The sequence below is a fragment of the Seriola lalandi genome, unplaced genomic scaffold (genome assembly GCF_002814215.2).
Source record: "Seriola lalandi dorsalis isolate HSWRI2012SDOR001 ecotype SW California unplaced genomic scaffold, Sedor1 jcf7180002054399, whole genome shotgun sequence".
Lineage (NCBI taxonomy): Eukaryota > Metazoa > Chordata > Actinopteri > Carangiformes > Carangidae > Seriola > Seriola lalandi.
In genome coordinates this window covers 295,720-313,877 of record NW_019524952.1, presented here as the reverse complement: position 1 = coordinate 313,877, position 18,158 = coordinate 295,720, and the positions used below count along the sequence as shown (strand labels likewise).

The window sequence follows — 18,158 nt, the reverse complement described above, 5'->3', positions numbered from 1 at the left end:
TCATCCTTGACCTGTGTCTGTACTGGATAAACAATCTTCTGACCTAAGTCAGGGGGGAGATGGAGAACTTGAAGATAAGTACCGTGATGTGCTGTTGTAAACAGTCACACTCTCACTCTTCATTCAAAGCACAAATGAAAACTCTGCAGGAGCTGAATTCAAGTTTTTTTTTTTTTTTTTGAGCAGGGACAAGATTGTGATAAAAATCAGCAAACATTAGCGGTATAGAGAAAGCCGAGCATCGTTCTCCAGGTGACAGTCTGAGCCCGGGATCATTTCCTCTCTATGCCTTCTTCTGAGGCATGGAAGCCGTGAGCAGCCAGTACAGAGAGTAACAGGTTCCTGTGGAGATGATACACACACACATAAATAACAAAGATGTAAGATCACACTCACTTTTATTCTTTTTCTCAAATAATTATTTTCATTTATTTACTTTCAATCGACTTTTTTGAAAATTTTTCATAGGTGGACAATGTATATTTAATTCACACTCATGAGGATCTGGTTCAAGGCCAGGAGATACTCAAAACCAACTACTGTTATCTGTTACTCCTGTTATGCAAAGATGAAAATATTTCCTGATGACATGTGTAGACAAAGTAGCAAGCTAGTGTGCACTGTGCAGGTCAGGAAAACGTTTATGTGTTGCTTAGCAACATTCCAGTACTAGTCCAGTTGCGGAACTATTTGTGTTGGCGTAGCCAAATAAATGAAACAAATAAAATAAACAAACACATTATAATCTGTTATTTCTTTTTTAACTAATATGGCGCTCATAGAACTGTTGTATAAATTCCATATCACACATTTGGTCATAGGTACACGGCCTCCTACCTGCTGATATTCAGTATAACTTCACTCCCTCTCATGTGATATTGCTTAAATGACCCATAGTTATGTTTTGTTGCTAGGCAACATCTAGTGGTCATACTAATTATGGCAAAGGGAAAAGTGTGGTGACATAGTATAAAGAGAGACAAAGTCCACATCAGGAGGAGGTTGTCGTGGATGGATGAATATGACACAGGAGAGCGGTGTTTGATTCCCATGTGAAACCATCAGTTTATATTGTAACCATGACAACAATTACTAAAATCGAGCCAAGCCACAATCATTATTATAGTAACCATGGAAACAAAGGTAGGCACACTGCTGTTGGTATAGTCCATGTGTTTATTATTGTAACCCTGACAACTGAGGTCTGGTATGCCTGCCTACATAGGGGAGTTATTTCAGGAGACACGCCTATGGGTCATATCAGAGGGATGAAAAAATAACCTGTGTGGTTGTTCAGGTTGGAGGAGCTGTTGCATTTAAAGCATTCTGACCTTTCAGACCAACATTAGCATTCCGTCAAAAAAACACACAGTTTCTGCTGCAGCAGGCAGCAGTCAGCGGTCAGACAAAAGCTCTGTTAAACACACTGTACAGCAGACAGGCTCCTCTGTCACACATGATGTGTATTTGTTACCTGCGATAGTTAGAGTCATGGTCACCCGGTAGAGCAGGACGTCACGCGTTCCACCCTTGAGGTGGACTGGCAGTCCATTGTCCTCCTGTAACCACAGACAGCATGTGGTTAAAACAGTGTATGCTAATGTGTTAGCATGGAAGCTAATGTCACAAAACACAAAAAAAATAAAGGTCTTTAAACTGGATGATGACACAGGGCCTCTTGTATCACAGACCTCAGATAACATCATATTGCAGAGATTCAGTAAAACTGACTGTGACTGCCTTTTGTGTTGTGCTTTGCCAAACACACTGACAACACTGGTCCACAGATGTATGTCAGCAATACTGAGTAGATTTTAATTTCAGTCTGCTGGATGTTCTCCACACAATGACTCCTAATGACTTTGATAACTCCCCAATGTTTCGTCTTTCGTTCTCCTCTGTGTTGTTACCTGGAAGAGTTTCTGGGCCTCTGGGACTCTGTTCCTCAGCTGTCTGGCGGAGCTGCTGAAGGCACGGCCGGCCAGAAGTGGAACTTTCTGGAAACAAAACGAAACAGGATTCATTTTGGGAAACTTTATTGATGATGTCCAACTACGGATCAGGGGAGGGTACCCCAGAACCGATGGTGTCAAGGGGTTTCATTTCCATGTAAATCCTGTTCCACAGCCTTTCATCACTTACTGTATTTCCATTCCTCTACAACACCACAAACCATAACAAACGGTAAATAAAGCTGTGAGTTGAATGAGACAGAAACATCAGATCTGTGAAATGTCCATTTCCCATCATGGTTTCCACATGGTTTACTCATATAATCATCATGGCACCATACTGGAGAATTAGGTCTGTGAGTAGGGGGGCTGGTGGGTGGGTAGGTAGGTAGGTAGGTAGGTAGGTAGGTAGATCATTTCACATGACCAGATTGATGAGGAGATTGTCTGTCCGTCCCCTACTTGTGAATTCAATATCACAGTAACACCTTGATGTAATTTCTTCAACTTTGGAACAAATATCCACTTGTACTTAAAGATGAACTATTTACATTTTGGTGATAAGAGGTCAAAGTTCAAGGTTGCAGTGATCTCCCAAAACACGTTTTTTGGCCTCATGAATGTGATATCTGAAGACCACCTTGAGGGAATTATGTTCAAGGTAACGGTGACCTCATGTTCTTGTGAACACGATATATCAGGAACACCCAGAGGGAATTTCATTACATCTGGCACAAACTTGGACTTGGACCACTTGGACTCAAGGATGAACTGATTAGAATTTAGTGGTCAAAGGTCAAAGGTAACAGTGACCACACAAAACATATTTTTGGCCATAAGTCACAAATTCATACACTTATGACACAATCTAATATGAAGATAAAATAAAGATGACATTTTATATCCAAAAGGTCATAAGTCAGCTTCAGGAAGGAGAGATTGTCACTATGTTTCCTGCAACTTGGCTCGTGGGCGGAGGGATACAATTCTTGTTCTTTGTGGAGCTAGTTCATTTTGAATCTGTGATGGTACAATAGTTCAACAATGGAAAGACTGTCCTAAATGACCTGTAGGTCATGACACTATGGGATGTGAAAGAGTAAGTAAGTAAGTAAAAATCTATTTATATAGCACCTTTAACAAGTGCTTTATGTCATAAAAAAAAGTATAAAAATGTTCAAAAACTACAATAATAAAAGCAATAAAATGAAAAGGGGGAGGTATTCAGACAGACTATTTTCTGAATAAATATGTTTTCAGCTGCTTCATGAAGACATCACAGGAGTCTATGAATTGCAGGGGTAGGGGGAGAGGGTTCCAGAGTTTGGGTGCCATGGCTTGAAAAGCATGGTCACTTCGGGTCATATGGCAGGATCGAGGGACGGACAGTAATTTTTGTTTAATAGACCTGAGAGCCCAATTTGTCCTATAAGGGAGGAGGCGGTCCTGCCAGTGGAGGACAAAACTGGTGTGATGTGTGTTCTCTTGTTATTTCTGGTTAAAAGCCAGGCAGCTGCATTTTGAACAGTTATGAGACATTTCAAAGAGGTTTAATTCAGACAGGTAAAAAGAGCGTTACAGTAATCTAAACAAGAAAAAATTAAAGCATGAATAATCATCTCCATCTCAGCCACGGTCACCACAGATCTTAGTTTTGCAATGTTCATCAAATGGGAAAGACATGAGCGCATGAAATGGCTGACATGATTATCTAGTGACAGAGACTGGTCGAAACATTTCTAAGGTTATGCTGAACACAACTACTCAATATGTTGCAGGATATTCAAAGTTATACGAGCTTCTGTCTTATTTGTCATGTGTCTGACACGTACTGACCCATAGAGACCGAAAAACTCCTATGAGCAAGATAGAATGAGAACCAGTCCAGGGCAGACTCATAGCCACCAGCTGGTTTAGCCCATTTAATAAAATGAAGAAGGGAAAGCGGAAGGGAAACTTTCTCTGAGGCTGGTATCATTTCTGTTTTTTGTCTGACAGCTGCAGGTACCATATGTGCTCGCACTGCTTGCTGTTGTTTATGGGAAGCTGAAAACGTGTTGTGTGATGCAAAGAAGTTAAAGTCAATTTCCAAACTGAGGTCTGTCTGATACCTCCATGAACGAGAGTGTACAATCATTATATCATCATTATACTCTCACTATAACAGATCAGCCTCATTTGGGAGACCATTACAATCTGATTAGTCTTAATTTTTCTGGTTTTGGACCATTATTTTCACATCATGAAAATAATTGCAGCATTGGTAAAAATGTTCCACAGCTATAAACACAGGACACTTGTACACTTGTACAACCCCAACTGGACAGCTCTAAATACAGAGTGTGAATACTTTATGATTTATTATTGATCATTTAAAGTGGCCTCTAACCTAATCAGACTGAGGGTGTTTCACTCTTGGTCCCTTTTAGCCCTCAAAATTAACTGACTGATGACTCAGAATTTCTTCCACATGTGTGAGCATTCCAAATGAACTCAGACCCCTCTGAAGCAAGCCAAACTAAGACCACCTCAAGAGGTGGTCCTAATTGTGCTCAGATTCAACCAACAGCAGTGTAGACTTGAAGTGGTCTTGGTTCATTTGGAGCGTTCACACATTAACAGAACGGGTTTGGTTTGAGGGCTGAAAGGGACCAGAGTCTGCAGCTATGCTGACAGCTCTGTGAGACTGGACCGGCTTTGAGCTAAATGCTCACATCAACATGCCAACATGCTGATGTGTGGCAGGTGTAATATTTACCATGTTCTGCTGCGTGGCTGAACTGCAGCTCGCATGTTTGTGTGTGCTTACACTGGCTTTGTGTCTGCTCCTTCTAGCTCTACTTCAATGTTGGATTTCTCTTCATTATAAATTAATTTCTGATTTATTTTTGATAGAAAACATCACTAAAATGTCACTGTCTCCACATGCAGCTACTAAAATAGTTTAAAATATATAATTATATTTTTCATGTATCTGTCATATTCAGATTCAGCCTAGAAAATTAAACTATATTGGAAATTTTATGTCATGCTTCTGGTATGAAGTCAATATGACATCAGCAGGTTTTCTCAACACTTTTCTCTGTCTGCTTTTGCTGGGAGGCGAGTCACGCATGAAAAATATTAATTGATTATATGACGCAGCCATGAGGCATGAGACGCGCATTTCATGGGCATCCCACGCAGGCAGTGTGTCCACTCTAACCCATTAACATGGAGACCAAAAAGAAAACCAAGATGTTCTGAAGCCGCCACGCACACAACACACAGCCAGTGTGTTCCTGAGCTTTTACATGTTTTACATGTTAGCATGGTAACATTTGGCTGAGGCTAACGGAAATGTCATCATTCTGCAGGTATTTGGTCATAAAGCAAAGAATGGACAAATTAAAATGTTGACCTGAAGGTGGGTTTTTATCTGATCGTGACCCAGGGACCACCTTTCTGACTGAGAAGTGACCTGAGCATCACTGATGTATGGTGTGAGGAAGGGGATTGAGATCAGGTGTTTTTTTACCTGACAGACTTTACCAGACAGACTTTAAAGGTGTAATGTGTAAGATTGTGCTACTTGATCCACCTACATAGAGGGCAGCATTTCACCTCTTTGTCCCTGTGCAGTTGTTTTCCCCATGTTCCTTATAATTTATCATTTATATGTGCATTTATAGTTAAAATGTTGATAGCACTGAAACAAATTATGGGTAAATGTAATACAAACAATGTTTTTATTTACATATAAAAATGTGAAAGCAAGGGGATACTACATGACACATGGGTGTCAGGCAACAGCAGCATGAGGAAGGGATGATGACATCATCACAAAGGCAGAATCAGAAAATCAGGTTTATTGCCAGGTAGGTTTTTACTTAAAAGATATTTGGCTTGGTGTTTGGTGCAGTATCCAATAAACATATTAATAAGAAATAACAATAAAAAGGTAAAATACTGCAACAGTCAAAAATATAAATAAACAAAGATGCACATATTAAGAAAATAAAACAATGAAAAAAATGATGTACAAAATTGTTGACTTTAAAATTCCTGCTGAGCAGGATGTGCAAAAGATCACAGTATAGACTGTTCTGTGCAGGGATAATACTCAAAGGTGTTACTGTAATGTGGTTGTTGATTGATGAGGCCGGATTGATGAGGCCGGATGCAGAAAAAAAGGCAGGTGCTGGTCCATCACTGGACCATGAATTCCAGACTGGTCTGGAATTCTGATCCTGATACTGACAAACATGTGATAGGACAATTAGTTTAGATCATACAAGTTCCTTATATTCAAACATGTTAGGTATGTCGCATGTGTATAATAAATATTAGGGATAGATATGAATATGCTAAAATATAGTATGATAAATACAGTATTAAGCAGTGGATCCCGAACCTGCTGGTTCAAACTGGAACCAGCAGGATCAAACTGTCTCTTTGTTTTACTTACTTTACTACGAAAAAAAAGTTACTGACGCATCTAGCTGGACAGCAGCCGCAGGAACAGGCTAAATTCTAGTACATCGCTAAAATGTAAACATCATACATTTATGCCACTTGAAGTGTTTGTCAGTAACAGTTTGTCATTTGCACTAATGATACTTTTTGCTACAGACCAACATTAGATGTTACTAAACTGTCTAACAGAAATGTTGCGAGCTCAGCATCAAACCACATCTACTTACTCACCGGGAGCTGTCTCCAGCGATGGGAAGCCACAACAGGATTTACTTGTGTTTTCTTCTTTTCTTTGCCGTTGGACGTGGTTTCTTGTTGGAGCGGTTCTCCAGGATGGAGATAAAGATCGCATTCTAGGAGCTTTAGCCTTATCTCTGTGTTTCCGTGATGCCAGTCAGGAGCTTTTTTTTTTTTTAGATTGGGAGCTTTAAGCGTAACTTCAAGCTCTAGATGAAACTCTTCTTCTTCACGGGGCAGTCTAGATGCTATACTGACTCACACAGCATCTAGTGTCATAAAGTGGTATTACAACACGGTCCAGGACTTAGCTAGTTGGTTAGCATGCTCATTTCAGTAGATATCTCTGACATACAATAGATTGAGGTTTTGGTCATGACATCGTCACTGTGGCTCCTTCACATACTATTGATAGTGCTAGTTCATTTTTTGAACATTTTAAATAAACCAACTTTAAACACTGACTGCTGTTTTTCACTGAGACTTACAAAATGTCCGTAAACTAATATTTCCAGTCCTGTAACATTATGTTATACATATACACGTGACATTAAGAAAGCAGAGGCAACCAAGGACAGACCAGATTTTAATCCCGATAGTCACCCTCGCTTTTATAAATTTTATATATTTGCATGACATTGATAATGAAATAATTAACACTTGGAAGTGTGTTTAAAAAATAAATAAATAGTGATTCCCACAGTGAAACTATTATACTATAAATATTGAAAAAGTCACCGGTAGCTTAAAGAATCAGAAAAGACTTATTTACTTTATAAACATCACAGTCTTTCCACTGTGATCAATCATTTTCATTGCGATAACCACACACTGGACTCATGGTGTGTGAACCCTGCTCTCAGGCATTAAAATCCTGCACTTCCTTCACTGGAAAAAGATATCACCATTAATATGACCGCTTTCAGTCCAAATTTAGTTTGTGTAATACATCAGTGGTATATAAACATAAATTACTATATATAATTCTCTGTTTATAGTTTATTGACCATGAAAGAGACTTTTACTGTTACTGTTACTTCCCTGTCGGGCGGTTTTTCTTTTCATTTTGTTGCACTAGACTGGACATAATCTTAATAATCTTTATAATAATTTATTGATATTATTGATTTCATCTTAGTACCTTTACATTCAGACTAGTGTCCCTGTTACTGGTCCAATCTTGGTTTTAATGACATTTACAGGCATGATATGGAACACAAGAAACTTGCTTATTCATATCCCTGTATGACTGTAACTATCCATCTTTCTGCTAATCTGTGCTCCTCCACATCCCACACACTCTGTCAATTCATTGAATCTAGTCTAAGCTATTTAGATGTGTTACAGCTAATAGTTCTGCATTAAGAAAGCAGATCCTGCCTCACAGCTTTCCTCAGATTTATACTGTTTTGTATTGGGTCCTATCATATCGACTTTCATTAATGTATCATTAACTACTGTGTCTTTCTTTTATGACTCTGTGAGACATTCACTCACAATGCAACTGTATGTTACATTTTGTTGCTTGGCAACATCTAGTGGTCGTAGTAATTATTACAGGAGTAAAAGGAAAAGTGCGGTGACGTAGTATAAAGATAGACAAAGTCCACATCAGGAGGAGGTTGTGTTGGATGGATGAATATGACACAGAGGAGCGGTGTTCGATTCCCGTGTGAAACCAGAAGTTTATGTTGTAAACTAGCTGTTTATATTGCAACCACGACAAAAAAGACCGTCTAATGTTGTGGAAGTACTTATTTTAACCCAAATTACAATCTTTTCCTAAACCTAACCAAGTCATGACTGATATTATAGTAACCATTGCAACAAAGGTAGGTACTCTGCTGTTGGTACAGTCCATTTGTTTATTATTGTAACATGACAACTGAAGTCTGGTATGCCTGCTGCCGTAGGGGTGCTATTTCAGGAGACTCTCCAATGGGTCATATCAGGGGGTTGAAAAACAAAATGACCTGTGTGGTTGTTCAGGTTGGAAGAGTTGTTGGGACCTCTAGATGATACCTGGACTATAACAGTAATCCAAACATGTGTTGAGCTTGTAGACCGGCTCAGGACAACTGACTTTCACTTTCATGTTCATCAGATTTTCTTTGAACTGATCGTTATTCTGTGACTTGAGTTTGTTACATGTCCTGTTAAAACACTGAACAGCAGAGTGGGAAACACTTTTCACATCAGCCTCCATCTTGTAATTCTCAGATTTGATGAATTTATTATTCATTATAACAGAGCTGTCAACAAACTGTTGGAGTGTGGCTGCAAATGTACCACTGGAAGTTCCAAACAATTAAAATCCATTTTTATCATCACTACAATCCATTCAACTAATTTTATTGGAGCTGTATGCTGCTTGTTTGGATCTTGGTAACAAACTGCTACAGATACTTAGCACAACAAAAGAAAGAAATAGATTCTTCTAAAATAGATTTACATGTTTTAATGTTCTGAAAAGATATTATTTTTATTTTTATGTACATTTTATGCTGTACTCTCTTCACCCGTCGGATATGCTCTTCTAGAGCTCAGAGTTCCTTAAGGCCCTCCTCCTCCCTCTGAAGCCGACCAATCAAAGCCCAGTGTGATCTGATTGGTCAGCATCGTGCCAAAAAGTTATTGTCTGCCAAAATGTGATTGCTGTCCGCTGGAACACGCACGGCTGCTTAAAGCTATATTGCCCAGTTTATGTACGTCTGCAGCTGCTTTTACCTGAATCAAACAGTCATAATGTATAAATACACACATCTTTATGTCAGTGGTAATAGCAAAGGCATGTCATTGTGAATCTTTAATGAACCCAATCAATAGATAGAATAGATGGAATAATCAATTGATTTTCCAACTATACTGTAGTGGTACATGCTGTATAAGCCTCATGTAGCTAGGCTGAATGTCACGCCTAATTAAGCCATTTAAATTGCAGAAACTTCTATGGCCACAATTGTGATTGTTCAGGTTCAATAAATATTAAAGATTCAGGACATTACTTTGCTATTATCACAGACATAAAAATGTGTACAAAACAAAAAAAAATTCTGAAGTTATGTGCTGTGCCTTGTGTGGGGGCATGCCAAGCTTGAAGGGGGTGTCCAGCTTGCAGGTGGGCAGCACCAACAGATGTATTGACTTCAATAGTACCAGGAAGTAATGGCTGGACCACCAACCAGGTGTACAAAGGAGAAAATTGGGTTTTTACCCTGACAGTTACTCCCTTTGATGTAAACTTTGATCCTTGTAACTCTGGAGACCATTTACATGCACAAAAACCTATATAACACACCATAAGAAAGGTAAAACTCGGAAAAGCATAATAGGTCCCCTTTAAACAAACCTCCAGGCATTTCAGAGTGGTTGGAAGATGAACTTTCCTGCTTTTCTGTAAGACGGATATTTTATTTTGGCGTTAAACAGCCCTCACTTCCTCCTCTGACAATGATATTTCAACATTCAGCTGCCACCTGTCTCTTTAAGAAAGCTGCATGACTGCAAACCATTTACCAAGGTCACATTGGTATAGCACACCATCCGAACTTGACACTTCAACCAATCAGGAGACGGAGAGGGGAAAGACCCCTTCCCTGTGTGAGTCACAGAGGTAAACTGTGCCAAACAGCCGGTTGTGATTTCCACCAGCGTCTGAGTTTGTGGTCTGGTGGTTTCAGTCAATGATTCAGTCATTGGCTTTTAGTGGAAGGAACAAGGGTTAACTACAAAAATATGTCATGGTAATTTTAGAGTGTAACCATATATTATTGGATTGTTATTGAATAAATAACATGTAAGCACACTTTTAATGTTGGTTAGGCTGGTTAGGGTTAACAACATTATATCATGTTGAGTACTTTATGTAAACAACTTATTTCAGCATATATTTTGGAAGTCAAAAATTAATCTGCAGAAAAATGTGGTGGTGCAGAAGTGAAAAGCATCATAAAGTGCAGTATCTGAATAAATGAGTTACTTTCCACCACTGATGACTAGTAGAGAGAAGTATGCTGAGAATATAAACATATTAGTCTGAGTGTGTCAGCCATTGTGTACGTGCTGAACTGCACTGTCTGACTGACACAGGGCCATAGATGTGTGTGGCTGAGATAAGGAGAGGACAGACAGCGTTTAACCCTGTAGCAGGTCATGTGAGGTGATCCTGCTCTAAGTATATATAGATCATGTCTGTACGCAGGTCCAGCAGGCACAAAAACACAAAAATAAAATACAGCCTCTGACAGTCAAAGTGAAAGTCTTAAACTTCTGTCCTGCACAGAACAAAGGTCAAAGCCTGATCACCTCAGCTCACTTTCCTCTGACACAAATATACCAACTGCTGAATCTTTTCTCTGCCTTATCTGACCTGTTTCACCTGAACTGACTCTAGATGCTTCAGAGAAACAAATAGAGAGAGAGAGGAGAGGAAGCCCTGAGGAAAAAGAGGAAAATAACAGCTGTAGTTACCAGAAGATGATTCATGTCTGTGGCGGTGTGTGTTGAGCTGTGCTGCCTCGTTTCACCCTCACAAGGACATGCCCACACACACGCATACACACATGCACACACTTATCCAGTATCAGTGTTTCTGAATATCTGCCAAACTACGATCTGGTGCAAGGGCCAAACTGTCTGTGCTTGACAGCACTCAGGAAACAGTCACAACAGTCTGTCAAGAGTCTGGCTCCAACATTGAGTCAATCCCACATAGAGTCCCATGTTAAAATTTCCAACTTTACAGCAGAAATAAACAAGTTTGCAGCCTGGTACAAAAAATATATAATATACCCTCCTATATGCCACCTACTGTATATTATCACATATATACATAAGATCTATATGAAATACCCATAGTCCAAGATCCATTCAGAGCATGGATCTTTTGAGGATACTGATGCTCCTGGACATGCAGTAACCATCAATCTGCACAGATTGATGGCAATAAATTCATCTACTATTTTCTCATATGAATAATCCAGGTGTCAAATCAAACATTTCAACAATGTACGAAGTGAAATTTAGTACACCGTAAAAATGTAATGAAAGTATTTCAGCAAAAATATTATCAAATATATTATTAAATAATATCTTTTTTTGTTGCTAACTAGTCTAGCAGTAGCGAGTTAGCCTAGAGAGCTAATGTTAAGATTAGTAAACAAGTAGATTGTCGACTCTCACAGAACTTTTGGTTCGCAAATACATTGTGTTTTATGCAAAATTTTTCACATCACATATTAGAAATTGCACAAATAAATCTGAGGAAATTTAAGAGTTGTGAATTTGACATCCTCATTGTCTAAAGCACAAGATTCAATGGCCAAATAATTGAAAGTTGTCCCATTGGTAAAATTGAAATGGATACAATGGATCACACAGATCCTCTAAGTCACTTCACCAAAACGTCAGCAACAACTACAGGTCTCGGAACAGCACAGCACAGCACAACATGGTCTGGGTGGGGACCGGGGAAGAGGCGAAGCGAAGCTTGCATAGGCAGATGCCATTTTAAACTGTAAGCCATCAGACAGCGGTCCAATCAGCAGCCGCCACCTACTAAAAAAACATCTTCTGCTCACCAGCCAAAACAAGCCAGAAAAGAAACAGGACAGATGAACAGCACCACCCTCAGGCAGGGAGGGAAAACAAACAAAGGACCATACAATATCGCCATAAATTATGACTGGAGAGTCATAATGAGAAAAAGTGGTAATTTTGAGAATAAAATCAGAATATTACAAGAATATAGTCATAATATTGTGAGAATAATGTGTTAATTTTAGGTTGCATGTTGTTTTAGAGAGAAAATATCAGAAGCTTTACGATGAGGAACGTGGAGCATCCTGTGAAGTTCTACTTTAGCAGAGGTTTCACTAATAAGGAGAAACTCAATGTGGCCTGTACGGTCTGTACGGTGCTGTTCATCAAGTCGAGGGATAAACAGGGATGTAACCTGAAAATAGTCTCAGTGGCGGAGGCAGACAACCGTGAGGCAGTAATTCTAGCTTCTGTAGAGTAGAGACGTTTCTCTGAGCTGACCTTAGGTCTCAGTGTAGTACCTGGATGCAGCCTACCCACAGGATTTTGTGCTATTGTCAAAGAGCAAGGTAGGTTCTTTTCAATCCCCAATAGACCACAGAAGCAATTATGAATACAACACTTTTTATAGGAGATAAAAAAATGTACAATAAGTATGTAAGGCTCACCAACAGTTAAGGCAGTAAAGGGAAAGATGACTATTTTCTAATGGGGTTCTCGGCTTGGGGACAGTACTGAAAAATATTTACCATAGATAGATCACTAACAAAAGCATAAATATCACTGCAACCAAAAAATAGGAAACACTCACTTCAAGCTTAATTTGAAAAAACTGGTTCACAGCAGAACCAATGAATGCACACAATCCAGATAATAATAAATCACACCTCACACAACATGCCAAAGATCTGTTCGTCTAATACCAGGAAATATCTAATCGTATACCTCCCCTTTAGCCCTCCCCAAGTCCCCAATAAATAAATCCAAATTTCCCAAAATGACTGGCCAAATGCCTTATCTTGGTCAATGGCCCACTTAAAGAATAAAATGCACATTTAGATACCACACAAATAAATGAGTTAAAAAAACAGTTGCCTCACTATAGTCTTAGTGCGTCACACCCACAGCCTCCTGCGCACCGCCTCCGATGTCTGTACTAGGCCGGCTGAGCGTAGCGCGGTACTGCTGGAGAGACAGACAGAGTCCCTGTGTCCAAGCGTTGGTCTAGGCACTGGACCCGAGTGGAGGAACCGTTGTCCACCGTGAAGGGCAGGAGGAGGGCTAGCAAGATGAGAGAAAAAGTGGCGAATCAGTGGACAGCTTAATGTCAACTTGGACTGACTTGTGTGTAATATGGGTCACGGAAGGACCGTCCCTTTAACTAGCGAGTGATGTTTCCAGGTGAGAGACGATGTAATCGGGCAGTGATCTGCTTGGTGTCCAGAGCATTGAGCATTGAGTTGGGTTCTCCAGCTGTCCAACTTCGAGGGACGTGTTGTCCAAAATGCTGCGCCGCGCGGCCTCTGCCTCCCTCCTTCAGTTTGAATCAATAGGGCGTGCTTCTGGGTCACCATTCATATCGGCCCCCTCTGACAACGTGGGAACAGGACCAACCAGGCTGGCTACTGGTGGGAGTATACCTGACAGGATGCTCCCCCATGACGGACGATCCTGATCAATGAGTCCCTCATCCACTGGTAAGGGGGTGGTTGTTGGGTCGAAAGTGCAAAGGCACAGATTGTTGTGATGGATGGTACAGACGGGTCCTTCCTTGGCCTCTGGTTGGACAACGTACACTGGCTGAACTGATGAACTGCAGGGGTTCACCATCGAGGGGCTAGCTTCCCGTGGGCCCGTCGACAGAAATTCCTTAATAGAACCCTTTCCTCTAGCAACAAGGGTGTGGCACAGGCTGTTCGATTATATTGAGCCTGATCCCAGGCTTGACAGCTTTCAGCCTGTGCTTTCACTTTCGCAAACACGTCTCGGAGGTTTTCATAGTGACTTTTGACCCACACCTCCAAGGTGTGCTTAGGTTGCGGTGGGGACACCTGGTGGATCACTACCGTGCCTTCCATACAGGATAGTGGGGGGTCAGCCCCGTACTGGCATGGGCAGCATGGAGTTGTGAGCCTGGAGCAACCCTGGTAGCTTGGTGTGCTACTGACAGTGATTTTGAGGGTCCAGGGACCCCAGCAGGCTCAGCAAGGTTTGATTAAAGCATTTGCATGCTCCATTCCCTTCATAGGTCCACAGACCCACAAGTCCCGCTGCTGCAGCTGGTGATGTAGGCACCATGATTTTCAGTCCCGCCACCTTAACTCGGGCGCTAATAGCCTGTGGCAGCCTGGACAGCAGATTGGCATTTTGGTTACTTGACCCTGGACGATACTTTATGTCAAAAGAGTAATTTGACAGCCGAGCGACCCACCTCTGCTCGACAGCTCCAAGACAGGCTGTGTTCAGATACACCAATGGTTTATTGTCTGTGAATACGGTGAACTGGGCACTCCACAGGTAGTCCTTGAACCTGTCAGTCACCATCCACTTCAGAGCCAAGAGCTTGAGCTTAAAGGAGCTATAGTTCTGGTTGTTGCGTTTGGAAGCGACGGCTACAGGCTATGGCTAGCATTATGCAATGACCCTCTCCTGCCCGTCTTGATCCTGGGAAAAGACTGCCCCAAGAACCTTCAAAATTGCGTCTGTGTACAGTTTGAGGGGCAGGGTGAAGTCAGCATAAGCCAATACGGGGGGCTGAGAGGTGGGTTGCCTTAAATTTTTCAAAGGCATCTTGGCAGTCTGCTGTCCAGGTCACAGGAGTGGAGTCTCAGCCAGCAGTACCCTACAGCAACTTGGTTAAAGGGGCAGCCACATGGGAAAAGGAGGGGACGAAACGCCAGTAGTACCCCACAAATCCGAGGAAAGAGTGGACTTCTTTTGTAGTAGTGGGCACTGGCCAATTGCGTACAGCTTGAGTTTCTCCGGGTCAGTGGACACTCTGCCACAACTGATACCCAGATATTTAACCTCCTGCTGGAAAAAGTGACATTTGTTTGGCTGAAGTTTCAACCCATGGTCAGCCAGATGTTGGAATACAGCCCCCAGGTGGTCTAGATTAGACGGAAAGTCTGGCGAGTATACAATCACATCGTCTCAGTAGATCAGAAGGGCAAGGTGAAGTCAGCATGGGAGCCCAAACAGCGCTGCATCAAACGTTGAAAGGTCGCTGGGGCATTGCAGAGACCGAATGGCATCCGGGTGAACTGGCAAAGCCCAAGTGCAGTGGCAAACACAGTTTTTTCTTGGTCATCTGGGGCAACCTCAACTTGCCAAAGCCGAAAGCCAGGTCCAGGGTAGAGAACCAGGCGGCTTTCTTCAAGCTGGTCAATGATTTCTTGATGTGGGGTAAAGGGAAAGCATCCTTGTGGGTTATTGAGTTGAGTTTCATGTAGTCAACACAGAATCGCAAAGTGCCATCATTCTTCCGTACCAAGACTACAGGTGCAGCCCACGGGCTTGAGTTTTCTGTGATTACCCCACTATCAAGCATCCCCTGCAGTAACGTCCTGAGCTCGGCAAACAATTTTGATGGAACCGGCCTGTTGGGGGTGCTGTCCCAGTGGGAATCTGGTGGTACATAGCCCCTGTGTGTCCAAAGTCCTCGTTGTGGGCCGCAAACACGCTTGTCCACAGCTTAATGTCAACTTGGACTCACTCATGTGTAATATGGGTCACGGAAGGGCTGTCCCTTTACGCAGGGAATAGCAAGCGTGTCATGAACTTAGTTCAGGATGTAAGGACCCAATGCACGACTCGGCTCGGTTGAATCAGCAAAACAAGGTTTTATTACAAGCAATGGTCGGTACACGGAAAGGCAGTCAAACCAGGAAAAGGTATCCAAAACGTGAGGCAAAAGGCAAGGTCGAAAAACAAGCAAGGTTCAAAATACAAGAAAGCTATGACTGTGACTATGACTATGAAGCTGGAACGTGATCTGTGAGAATTGACAAACTGGCGACAAGACAAGACACAAAGGGGAATATATATGCGGCGTTGTTTGGGAGTGATTAGACACAGGTGCGGGAGACACAATCAGGGATCAGGTGCACACAGACAAGGAGGAGGCAGGGCAGACAGGAACCTGGAACAGAGACACGGGTGAGTGCTCACAAAATAAAACAGGAAGACATGAAACATGAGGGAGAAAATAAAATACTTGACCGGAAGCATGACAGAGCGATGTTTCCAAGTGAGAGATGACAAGCAAGAGTTTGGTTCTCCAGCTGTCCAACTTCAGGGGCCATGTCGTCCAAAATGCTGTCCATCTTGCAGCGCGCCACGCGGCTTCTGCCTCCCTCCTTAGTCATATCCGTCTCTGCCCCTGGGAGCCTTGATTACTCAATTCACCATACCTGTGGACAGAAACACAGCCAGAGAAAACACAAAAACAACATTTTCTCCCCCTCCCAAAGTCCCAGTTCATTCAGTTTCAGTCACAGCTCAGTATTTTCTCTCTCTCTATAGATTACAGTACATAGTGATAGTGGGGCCCCGCCACACTATCACAACTATTTTGGAGCTGTTCCTATTCCAACATGGAAACTTGACCCTATCAGGTCACTTAAACTGTTCAGTCTCGTAGGAAACCTTTTGTGTCTAGCTGTTCATCTTTTGACATGAACAATGTTTTCATTTTCATAGATTCTGTATTTTCCAGTTAGGAAGCAGGAGAAGAATTTGTTAGGTTAAGTTACCGAGCAGAAGATGGTCAGCATGTACAAACAAGGTGCCGAACCTCCACAGAGCTCTATAGACATTGAGTTTCTCACCTAATCAGTTTATTACATCCTCCCAAACCCACCCAACCTACATATCTGTAGCATGGTGATCACTCCTGCTTGCCACCTGTGCCAGAAGAAGAGCACCCTGGAGTATATCCTCAGCTGCTGCCTGATGGTGTTGGGAGAAGGGCTGATGTCACAACCAGGTGCTAAGGTCATTGGTGGATACAATCAGTACAGCGATTCAATGCAGCAAGAATTAGCACGCTCCCAAACAATCCACCAACATCATTAGATCTGGGGAGAAGGCACAGTATCAGCACAGCTCCCCTGGAGGGCTTTTTACCTCCACTCAGGACTGGCATCTCCAGTTGAACGAGGAAAGCAACTCAAGCTCCGGGGAAACATTGTGACCACTTTGCTCTGTCCAGATACGGCATGTAAAAATCAAGTTGTCCTGCTGTAACTTACTATCCCTGGGGCAAAACGAATAGTAGAGGCCAACGAGCAGAAAAGGGCTAAAAACGAGTGCAGTGGAAAAGGCAGGAGAGCCATGGCTTTGCTGGCCGTTCCCTATGGCGAACACTCACTCTCCTTGGAGTAAAAGGACTGCAGTGCAGAAAAGCCACCACTAACATTCTGGAGCCTACACAAAAAGGCGTCAATGTGGCTCTGGATCCAGAGGGGGGAGCCATGGATCACACCACTTGCACACAAGTGAGAGGTTGATCGCCGCTGGCTGGGTGGCCTGGGTCAGGGAGTGACACTAAACACCCTATTCATCACTGAAGACATGTCCAAGTAGCACCAGAAGGTGTATTCAAACTTTTGCTGAAAAGCAATATCAGACACAAGTTATATGTCTTAATCTGGAGGCGATCTTTATACACACTGGTATGTCAGTGACAATTTGTAAGTTGGAGTTTCTTTTCACTGTCTCATTTCCTACCACTTGTCTCCTCAAAGGGAGGAAATGAGGAGAGGGACAGAGGAAGGGGGAGTGATGGGAAGAATAAAGGAATGAAAGAAAGTAGGATGGTGGGAGGGAAAGTAGAGGGTATGGAAATAAAGGAGGTAGAGAATGAAAAGAGGAAATAGATAATGAAATGAGAGAGGAATCAGGTGGGAATTGAGGGAGGAGGTAAGGAAAGAAGTATGGAAGGAAATGAGGAGTAAGTGCAGGGATAAAGTAAAG

General features: G+C 42.0%; 1 protein-coding gene across 1 annotated transcript; it reads right to left on the bottom strand.

Moving 5' to 3' along the window:
- Positions 1-153: 153 nt before the first annotated feature.
- cox7a1 (cytochrome c oxidase subunit 7A1) lies at positions 154-11,270 on the bottom strand. The gene is made up of 4 exons (XM_023409584.2): positions 11,115-11,270; positions 1,911-1,997; positions 1,475-1,559; positions 154-342 (listed from the first exon to the last, which is right to left on the bottom strand). Exons 1-4 carry the CDS (start codon positions 11,127-11,129, stop codon positions 284-286), a joined length of 246 nt encoding a protein of 81 aa, XP_023265352.1. The 5' UTR covers positions 11,130-11,270; the 3' UTR covers positions 154-283.
- Between the last annotated feature and the right edge of the window lie 6,888 nt (positions 11,271-18,158).

Excerpts from the sequence above, each read along its gene's own strand:
- cox7a1 (XM_023409584.2), bottom strand. Across the intron at positions 1,560-1,910 it reads AGGCCCAGAAACTCTTCCAG|GAGGACAATGGACTGCCAGT; the intron begins GTAACAACACAG and ends CTGTGGTTACAG. Across the intron at positions 343-1,474 it reads CATGACTCTAACTATCGCAG|GAACCTGTTACTCTCTGTAC; the intron begins GTAACAAATACA and ends TCATCTCCACAG.